The 10924-nt window shown below is 42.6% G+C and overlaps 1 protein-coding gene across 1 annotated transcript in view; it reads right to left on the reverse strand.

Annotated features, from left to right (window-relative positions):
• The window catches only part of B4GALNT3 (beta-1,4-N-acetyl-galactosaminyltransferase 3), a 98573-nt gene extending 88677 nt beyond the window's left edge, over positions 1-9896 (reverse strand). Inside the window, exon 1 of the mRNA XM_063308865.1 lies at positions 9562-9896. Within this exon, the coding sequence (XP_063164935.1) occupies positions 9562-9709 (148 nt within the window). The 5' untranslated portion in view covers positions 9710-9896. The remainder of the gene's footprint in view (positions 1-9561) is intronic.
• Between the last annotated feature and the right edge of the window lie 1028 nt (positions 9897-10924).

The following is a 10924-nucleotide window of genomic DNA, read 5'->3' on the forward strand; positions in this document are numbered from 1 at the left end:
AGTTATAGTTAGCCCTGAACCTAGTAAGCTTTTGGCACTTTAATTTGTGTTGCTGTGCCTCTGTTTGATTTTAATGTTCTAGTTGTTCTTTTTTGTTGTTTTATGGCTTTTAAGATGAGAAAAATATTATATATAATATCAAACATATCATTTGTGGCAACGTTTGTATCTTCACTTCAGGACCAGTACATAAAGTCTCTTAGGAGCTAAGCCTGACTCCTGGTGAATTTATTAATACAACCATGCAGTCATCTTGGAAGGATTACAGAACTGATTTGCCACTGGGATGTCCCTGGGATTTTATTTTTTTCACTTCCCTGTCTGACCTAGGGGGAATCTACACCAAATATGAACCAAGTCTGACCCTTCTTAGCTTCCAGGCATAAACAAGTTGAGCCAGGTGTGGTCCCCTGCTGAGACTATTCGGTAAGTAAAATATGGAGCATGTATTTAATAAACTATGCTTTAAAACCCACTGATTTAGGTTGTCACATCATGCAAAGCCAAAAACAAGCATACAGTGCATCTTAGTATAATGTTAGAATGCCTAGACAAGGTTTAAGGCCAAGGTGGTCCTTCAGGTGTTGTTGAAATACAGCTCCCAGAATCACTTGTCATTAACAGTGAAGGTTGAGCTCTTAAGTGTTGTACTCTGGATCATCTAGATCCGTGTTTCACCGGCTGGGGAATTCTGGAAGTTGAAGTCCTCACATCTTAAAGTTGCTAAGGTTGAGAAACACGGATCTAGAAAACTCTGTTTTCTCACCCCTAGACTGAAGTAGCTAACTGTTTTCCAGCAGAGATCATATAACAGCTTGTGTCTACTGGGCACCCTCCTAGCCAGTGAAACTTCCACATATATCAAGAGTTTAACAGAGAATGCTCTGTTACAAACAGACATGGAAATACTGATCTTGCAAAGGCTTCTTTCCAGCCCTGGGAAATTATTGGGAAGAAAATGTACCTTGGTTTTAGAACAACAAATGTAGAGACAGGCTATTGCATCAGCAACAGCAGTGCTATAACTGCTGCTTGTCTTTAGGTTTTCCACCTGGGAGACTGTGAAGACAGATTAAACAAAATAATAAAGATGGAGAATAAATAACATCCTGGAGCAACTCTATTCCCAACAGCCCTTGCTGCCTTCTGTTGGGACCATCTCCTCTACAGAAAGAAAATGTTTAAAAAAGTGGAGTCAGCTTCTACCTGCAAAAGGTGGAAATTTTACTGAGCTAAAATAGCATTTTTTTTTTTTAAAAAGTATTTGCTTTTCACTGCTACACCTCAAAATAGATCTTTTACTGGCAGCGTGATAGTGCTTGCAGTCTCCAAGACTACCTTCACAAGCCACTAGCAAAACCTTAAACTAAACAGAGGTATATTTTGCTCCAGCTTTTGGCAGCTGTCTTTTAAATTGCTATGTGAAAGAAAGAATCCATGTCTTCCCAGAGTCTGAAATTATACACACACACATACACACAGAGCCAACAAGGACTTCTAAGTTGCACAGACTTTATCATATTTAACTGCTTAGTTTGATTAGATCATACTAATATTTGTAAAGACATAACGAGATTATATTTGAATCTATCTTCCTTGTGTAGATTTTCTTTTATCCACATTGCCCTGTCCTCCTTATAGTCCCTGGGTTAAGAATGCCCGGTTTATGGTTGACCCATAGTTAAGAACGAAGCCTATTGTAGCAAAATTCGATTTAAATATACAATGATTCAAGTTAATTTGACAATACTACTTATACAGTATTATACAATAACTCTGTTCTGGCTTACATACAAATTTGACTTAAGGACAAACCTTGGGAACAGAACTCATTCTTAAACTGAGGACTTCCTCAGTATAGGTAGGTAGATGTACTGCAATCCTAACAGAAACTGAAAAAATAGTCCTGTTCTCTTTCAGATAGAATGATCAATCTCAAACAAATGCCTCTGCGCAGCAAACAGGCATAAATCATGTGGCATTTATGTGCTATAAGCCTGTATTATTTTATCAAATGAGCATATTAAAAAGGTCTTGTTTCCAATACTTAGGAAATACTTATTTACAAATACTCTCTTTACCTGATCATTATGAGAAAATTCTTTGCTTTGTTTTAAAATCTCCTGAGGGTATTTGTGTACTTGTTTCCAACCTAGTCGACCTCACTCTAAATCATGGTTTCCTGTTCCTGGTTGGAGGGCAAGTAGTTATTGAAATAAAAATAAGAATGCCTTCTCCTTCTTTTCCTTAAGCAGAGAGAACACACAGTCCATTTTTAATCCCCTGTACTCTGGGTTATCCCCTGAATGTTAACTACATGCCACTACAATTCCCGTGTGTGTTTGCTTGTAACCTATATCTGGGGAAAACAATGCATCATAGGGCAATAATTGTTGAACCAAGGTACCTCAAATGGGCTAACTTAAAGAATGTGTCCAAAATCCTGGACCCATGACTCCCGTGGAATAGAAATTTGGCAAATTTTATAAAACATTTTATGACATAAAAATTATAAAACATTTTGTGACATAATTTTTATTTATTTATTTTTATCCCATCTTTATTATTTTTATAAATAACTCAAGGCTATGAACATACCTAATACTCCTTCCTCTTCCTATTTTCCCCACAACAACAACCCTGTGAGGTAAGTTAGGCTGAGAGAGAGTGACTGGCCCAAGGTCACCCAGCCAGCTTTCATGCGTAAGGTGGGACTAGAACTCACAGTGGCCTGGTTTCTAACCCAGCACCTTAACCACTAGACCAAACTGTCATAAAACATTTCCTGTAGCCAACTCCTGATGTTTGACTGTGCTATATATGTAGTTCAGTATAAATGACATAGTCTATTTTCAAGGCAGATCCATCTCTGAATATCTCCCTGAATTTTTAAGAACGTTTCCAGTGAAGGCAGTACATTAGAAGCTCTGCCATTGTTAAAGGCATTGAGGAATTTGGTAAGGAAATATCTCTGAAATGATGACCCAATGGGTCATGGGTTGTCTAGTTTTCAGATAACTACCTGGCACTATATTCACAATCACTAACATGGGCTGTTATTCAACCATGCTGATGACTAGATAAAATGATTCAAGTAGATTTTTCTCTTTAGTCATCCTGACTGAAATGACAAAGATATGGTCAAAACATGAATGTAATCCTAAACCATGGTTTAGCAGAACATTCCCCAATGCAAGGCCTTCCAAGTATACTGGACTACAAGTCCCACCACACACCCATTCACATGGTAAAATATTGTATTTCACTGATGACAACTCTTCAGATAACAATTCCTCTTATCTGTTGAACAGCAGATGGAAGGAAACACTGAATTTTGTGCCTTCCTTTTTGCTATAGATCCTCCCTTAAGTTCTTACGTCATCAAATGACCTGGGTATGATGACAACCACCTTTTAGAATTAACCATGAGTCACTGAATATATCACAATTGCTCAATCTCACAGGCCATTAAGTTGTAAATCGTAAACCATTCAGCAATGGCTGGATTCCTACCACACCCTAAACCCAAACAAAATAAATGACTTCATGGCTTGGTAGAATGCAAGAACTCAATCTCCATGGTTCACTGATCTCCATGGATAGAAAATATGGTACTAGCTTTATTTTGCACAGATCAAAAACTTTTAATAAATTATGAAAAAACTAAAGTTTTAGTTTTTGCCCAGCACCACTATAAGGTTCACAAATGGCAAATAAATGGGACTCCAGTTGAACAGGAGCACACCTATAAATACCTTGGAATGCAGTTTCATGCTTCCTTATCCTGGAACGCTCATTTTCTGTACTGGGCAAGTGTTGCGCAGTGTACCTCATCAGCTATTATAAGATTCTATCATTCCAAAGAAGCCCATTATATTCCTGCAGCTTGCAAGGTCTTTCAAGCTAAGGTAGTCCCTCAGCTTCTCTATGGCTCTCAGATCTGCTCCCTTGCTAAGCTCAGTTCTATTGAAACCATCCAGAATAAGTTTATTAGAGCCATATCGATGGTACCAAAAAGTATCAGAAATGCCATCCTATGGGTAGAAATAGGTATAGTTTCATTGGATGCCAGAGCATGGTTTCTTCTTCTTACCTTCTGGCTAAAGTTAATTACGTTGCCTATAGGTTTAGCCCCATTAATATTTAGAGATCATTTTAAGTCATCTTGCCTAAAAAAAAGCCTTAGACAAAATTAAATTGTTGGGCTTCTCTATGGAAAGTCTGTGCTCATTAGAATTTGATAATGCTAGAACTGCCCTGAAACAACGAATCTGGGATATAGATCTCCAAACAAATTTAAGTAAGGTGCTACACCCCAATATCTGTCATTTTCTTCCAGAAGGGTTCGTTCCAGCTTCTTATCTATCATCTATCACAATTTTGAAATTTCGTAAAGCTTTCACTTTAGCCAGGCTGGACGCGCTGCCCTCAGCAGTCCTTTTTGGACGTTTTAAGGGTACTCCTATGTACCTTCGGCTATGTCGATGTGGTGACGGCTCACTAGAAACCCTAAGCCATATGTTGTTATATGGTTCCCTACATAAGGATTCTAGACAAATCCTTATATATCCATTATTTAAGAAATTTCCAGGCAGGGAGAGTGATTTCTATCTAATGCTACTTCTTTCGGACAAGGACCCCAAAATATCCTCCCAGGTTGCCCAGTTTTATGCTACCTTCTCCACAATACGCTGCACCATTACTTAGATTTTGAATTTCTTAACATAGTATTTTATTTCAATTCATTTTAGTATTTTCATTCTTAATTAATTTGGGATTGTAGTATATTAATTGCTTTTGTTTTTATATATATGTATTAATGTAAGATTGTTGCTATTGTATAGTTTTATTGTGTCTGGCCTTAGGGCTGTAATAAACATGATGATGAATATGGCTTAGTCTTTGCCTACTTCTAAAATTATAAAACCTGCCCTTGAACCCTGCTGTCTTCAGTGGATGGCCAATTCACATCTAATGGGCTGCATTTACACAAGTGTACCTTGAAGGAATCACAAATGTATTAAAGAAGTGACCTATCTCTTGGCTTTATGTATGATACAGGCAGTCCTTGCTTAATGACTGCCCTGTTTAGCTACCGTTCAGTTATGATGGTGCTGAAAAAGTAACTTTATGACCAATCCTGCACTTATGACCGTTGCAACATCCCTGCGGTCATGTGATCGAGATTTGGGTCCCTCTTAACCGGCGGACATTTACAAACGTTGCAGTGTCCCACAGTCACATGATCACCATTTGCGTGCTTCACAGCCAGCTTCCAACAAGAAGAGTCAATGGAGAAGCCAACAGTAAAATTGCAAGTCACAGTCACATGATATCTCACTTAACCACCACATTGCTTAGCGACAGAGTTGCCAGTCCCAATTGTGGTTATTAAGTGAGGACTAACTGTGCAGGTGGGACTATCCGTGCAGGAAACACCGATTTACCTGAGCAAAAGTATTTGCTGCTGCAATATAATAATAATAAATTAAATTTATATGCTGCCAAACTCCCAGCAACTCTTTAATTTAATATGAATCAGCAGATAAATACTGTTCACTCCTCTTATGACAGAGGACTTATATGAGAGAGGACTGAAAAAGTCTCTCCTAAGATGATGCCTGTTGTAAGATAGGCATACATGAAAAAGTATGCTTTTTCCTTCTTTAGTACAATATTTTTTTCATATGCATATGTGTGCAAATTAATGAGATTGTTCAAGCTGATTAAAACTAATATAGTGACTGTACACATACATAATTTATCTCTAAGTACGTCCCATTATTGAATTGTGTGCAATCTGCTTCTGAACAGACGTGCATAGAGAAGGCTGCAGTCACAGTGTGAGTTCAGAGATCAGAGCTGAACTACTCTGACTGGTCAAAAAGAACTATCCTTGGTAGCTTTCCCATGACTACACATGCCATCCTAACCCAGAGCAACTGCCATTTCCAGTTAAGAATAAGTGAGATCTGAATAGGCTGACCATATGTCCCGTTCTGAACAGGACAGTCCCGTTTTTTTAACATTTCCAGACCGTCCTGTCATTTTAATATAAACATCCATTTTGTCCTGTTTTCTTAAAAACCTTACTTAAAAATTTGAAAGTTCCCGTGAACCTGTCAGAAGGCAGTCTGACTTTGAGTGGAAGGAGGGGGAGCTCAGCAGAAATGGGGGGGGGGGAAGCTGCAGAGCTCAACCCAGCGGGAAACCTAAAAAGAAAAAAACAGGATCAGCTGATAGGCGGTGATCAAAGGGCAAGCCAATTGGCTCCTGCCTTGAAACGGCAGGAAGAAAAGAACATAGAAGCACAGCCAGAGGAGGAATGGCTTGTTGGGGACAACCGTTCACTAGACTCTCCAGCCCAGCCTTGCCTCTCGCAAATGAAGGAATCCGAAGATTCCCAGCCCGAGAAAACCAGAGAAGTTCCTGCCTGCCAGTCCAGCCCGATGCCCAGCCCTGCCCCGTTTTGCCATCCCAATGTCCCGTTTTTAACCCCATCCCATTTTGCCATCCCAATGTCCTGCTTTTATCTCAAGGAAATATGGTCAGCCTAGATCTGAGATAAATAATTGGTTTCAATTCCAATTAATGCTAAACGGAAATAGGTGCACCAAATTTGAGCAATAATACCACTGTCCGTGGTTAAGATGCCATATGGAATGGGAAAATAGCAGTGCATGTATTTCTACTAACCAATTTGAGAGTTGTTCGTTTGTTTATTTTTGTGCCTTTGAGGCAGTGTTGACTCCTGGCGACTGCCTGGACAAGTCCCTGCGTTTTCTTGGCAGGATTTCAGAAGTGGTTTGCCATTGCCTTCTTCTTCCCAGAGCTGAGAGAGAGGGACTGGCCCAAGGTCACCCAGCTGGCTTTGTGCCTAAGGTGGGACTAGAACTCATGGTCTTCCAGTTTCTAGCCTGGTACCTTAACCACTACACTAAACTGGCCCATACAGATAGTCATGCTAGAAACACAGGTTTCCCTTGAAGATGTAATAGAATCAGAATTCCAAGTATATAACGGTGGAGGGGTTGGGGAAGCATAAGTTAGATTCTGACTACCACCAGCATTTTTCCCATTTCATGTAACCAGTGGAGGTAGTTAAAAGACCTGTCTGGCTCATGGTTTTATCTTTCCATGATGTAGTTCAAATTATAGTTATAAGTTATGGTGCTTTAATAAATGGGGGCTGGACTACAGTTTGGTTACATAGCATGCTGTTCACTTAAACTTGTACAATTCATTCAGTTTCAACTCAGACAGACTGAATGAGCTGATGCAATTGTTTCCTTAAAAAGGAAAAAGAAAAATAAGGAAAAAAAATTATTTTATTTATATTTATTTATTTCTAATTAAATTAAAATTAAAATAAAGAATGAAAAACTACTGTAAGAACTGAGTCTGAAGAAACAGAGTGGTTCAGAAGATGGAAGGGAGAGATACAATGATGCATATGGTCCCCATCATTGTTTAGCTTGTACAGCAAATGCATTATAAGAATGAAAGGATCGGAAAAGGTAACAGCTGGAAGCAAAATGGGCGGCTGAAACCCTAGCAGTTGGAAATAGGCAGATGATACGCCTTCCTGGTTGAAAGTAAAGACAACTTAGAAGAGCTCATTATAAGTTTAAAATGGAATGTGAAGAATTCGGGTTAATGTTAAATATTAAGACAAAGGTAATATCAACTAGTATGCTTAGTGAATTCATAGTTGATGGCTTTTGGTGGCTCAAGAAATATAAACATTGTACTGGAGAGGTAAAGAGGAGATTAATCATAGGAGAAAGGCAGTAACAAATTTAGATAAGATTATGAAGAATAAGGTTACTTCTATGACAAGAAAGATCAGAATTCATAAAGCAATTATCTTTCCACTGTGCAAGCAGGACACTGAGAAAGACAGACATTGAAAAAGACAGACATCTTTCTAAGAAGAAAGACATCTTTGAATTATGGATATGGTGATGGCTAATAAGAATACCATAACCACAAGATGAACCAATCAATCAGTCCTGGAAAAAAATAAAGACCAACTGCTCCCTTGAGGTGATGATTAACAGGCAGAAATCTGCATACTATGGGCATGTGATATCAACAGATGACAGAAAAGAAAAAGCTATTCTGCTTGGTTGAGGAAAGCAGAAGAATGGAAGACAATGGGTAAGGCAGATGGAAAGAATCAAAGATATTACTGAAAAGTTCATGGAAGAGCTACCGACTGTCACCAGATACATGTTAAGATGCTATTTGTCAGGGTTAGGCCCAATTTGATGGTAGCTAACTAATGATATCCTGGGTATCCACTTGCTGAAAGTAGGATTAAAGAAACATTTAACCATGAAGACAACAACTCCAGCCTTTAACATGGTCAACATTTTTGGCTCCCTTTTTTGGTCAACTGGGCATGCAGAATCTCTGAAGAAACAAGTATCCTAGGCATTTGTCCAGAAGATTAATCTTTATATTTCTGCCTAATTTTAAATGAAATGATAATATGGGTGTTTAGTACATCTTATAACAATAGGCATTTCCACAGTAAAAGCACCCTAAATATTGTGTGTGTTTGTATTTATATTTGCCCATTAAGCCTTACGACCCTCCCCCTCTCCACACCCCGCTCAGCTGAAGTGCTATCCACCCATCCTTGCACTGGCAAAAGTTATAAGTAAAGGTAAAGGTAAAGGTTTCCCTTGACATTAAGTCCAGTCGTGTCCGACTCTAGGGGGTGGTGCTCATCTCCATTTCAAAGCCGAAGAGCCGGCGTTTGTCCGTAGACACTTCCGTGGTCATGTGGCCGGCATGACGACACAGAACGCCGTTACCTGCCCGCCGAAGCAGTACCTATTAATCTACTCACATTTGCATGTTTTCAAACTGCTAGGTTGGCAGGACCTGGGACTAGCAACGGGAGCTCACCCCGTCATGCGGATTTGAATCGCCGACCTTCTGATCGGCAAGCTCAGCAGCTCAGCCGTTTAATGTCTGCACTGCCGAACACCATCCTGCCATCCTTGCCACTGTTCCCAATTGCACCAAGAAAAGGGGTGACTACCAGACCTAACAGACGGCACGCACCTGAAGGTCATCCTTTGGACTGTCTTAATAAGTGTTATTAGCAATACAGGGAAGGATGACTTAAGGCTGTCTCACTGCTGGGCTGGGAAGTAGATGAAGGCAACCACATAGCAGAAAAACAGATGTTGCCATGGCATATGTTGGGCTGCAGTGAAGTCCAGGTGGGGCCTGTACAATTACCCCGCTATGACTGTACACACACAATGCCACCATCTGCTCCCCAGTGCCAACCTGTGAAGTTCTGCAAACCAGTAGCTGCAGTTAGATGGACTGGCGGAGAGGGCTTCCTGTGGCTCAGGGCACATGCCAAGGTGCGCTCTGGTCTTAAGACTGTGGGATTTCTAAAGGCAGGCTTGAAAAACGATTCCAGGCAGGCGAAATGCTCTGCAGGTTTAAACCAAGTTGACGCCGGTACGGAACAGGCCGGCCCCAGCCTCAGTTCAGCAGGGAAGGGCCCCGCTGCCCAGCCCCCCAACTCTCACTCACTGCGGCTCAGGGGGTGTCCATCCCGGTCGGCCAGCACCACCAGCTCCAAGTAGGCTGCGCAGAGCCCGACGGCCAGCAGCCCAAAGACCAGCAGGAGGCGAAACCTTCTCCTCAGCGTCTTGCCCAGATGGAACGAGGGGACCCTCATCCCGCCTCAGTCGAAGCCGGAAGAAAAGAACATGCTGCTGCTATTGTTGCCGTTGCAGCGTTCGCCCCCGTCGGTTCCTCAGCAGGGCTCACCTCCACGCCGCCTGCAAGGGGTCGCCGGCGCCGGGTCGCTGCTCCGGGACACCAACATCGAACTTGCCCCGCGCGCGCCCAAGGCGGGGACCCGCCGTTCCTCCGCCGACGGCGCCTCCTTCCCTCCCTCCGGCGCCTCTTCTCGCCCCTTCTGTTTCGGGCTCCCAAGCCTGGCTGCCTCCCGGCCACCTTCCGCAGGTACCGTCTCGCTCTCTGCGCTCCTCCGCCAGGCGACCTGCCCCGGCCCCACCTTCCTCCTCGCCTTCCTTCGCTCGCTCGCCCGCTCCGGCTCCCCACTGCCAGCGCCGAGCGTGCCCTTCTCCTCTCCTCTCGCCTCCTCGTCCACGCGCTTTCTTCTTTCCCCAACCCCAGCCAGCCTGATCCAGGGGCGGGATCTCCGAAGGCAGCCCTCCCGTTGCCGCCTCCTCCTCCTCCTCCTCCGACGACGACGACAGCGACTCTCCTTCTCTTCCTGCTCGCCTCGGGCACCTGTGCGCCCCCGCCCAGCCGCCCCGTCTCTCTGCAGCCGGCCCTTGAGCTGCTACTTAAGGCTGCTCTGCCGGGGTCCAACTTTGCTTCAAGTCTCAGCACAAGCTGACCCGAAAGGCACTGAAAGAAACCAGGGGAGGGCCCGTGGACGAAGTCCTGTCCGAGGGGCCACGCTTCCTGAGGGAGAGAGGAACGGTTTGGAAGAAGCAACAGTCATCCAAGCAGTGGATGCAACGCGGAGTTTAAATCACATGGTCCAGTCCTGTACTCACTGCGGGAATCCAAATTAAAGCATCCCGATCAGATGGCTGTCCAGCCTGTGCTTGAATCCCTCTCCTTAAAGGAGCCCACCGACTCTCTGGGGAAGGGCTCTGCTATCCAACTGCTCTTATTGTTAGGAACCTGTTCCTAACAATCCACCAAAATCTGACTACTCTAACTAAAAACTGTGTTCTGCTGACAGAGATGATGGAGGAAAGGTCTTGGCCTGTTTCTATCCAGCTTTCACCTATGATTGGACAATACATTTCTCTCTAGAAGCTGAAACCCACACTTTGGAGCTAGCAGCAAAGAATCAAGGACAGAGATATCCATGAAGTGTGGTAAAAAAAATCGAGGTGGTGATTGCCATGAT

Source organism: Candoia aspera, chromosome 7 (assembly GCF_035149785.1).
Source record: "Candoia aspera isolate rCanAsp1 chromosome 7, rCanAsp1.hap2, whole genome shotgun sequence".
Classification (NCBI taxonomy): Eukaryota; Metazoa; Chordata; class Lepidosauria; order Squamata; family Boidae; genus Candoia; species Candoia aspera.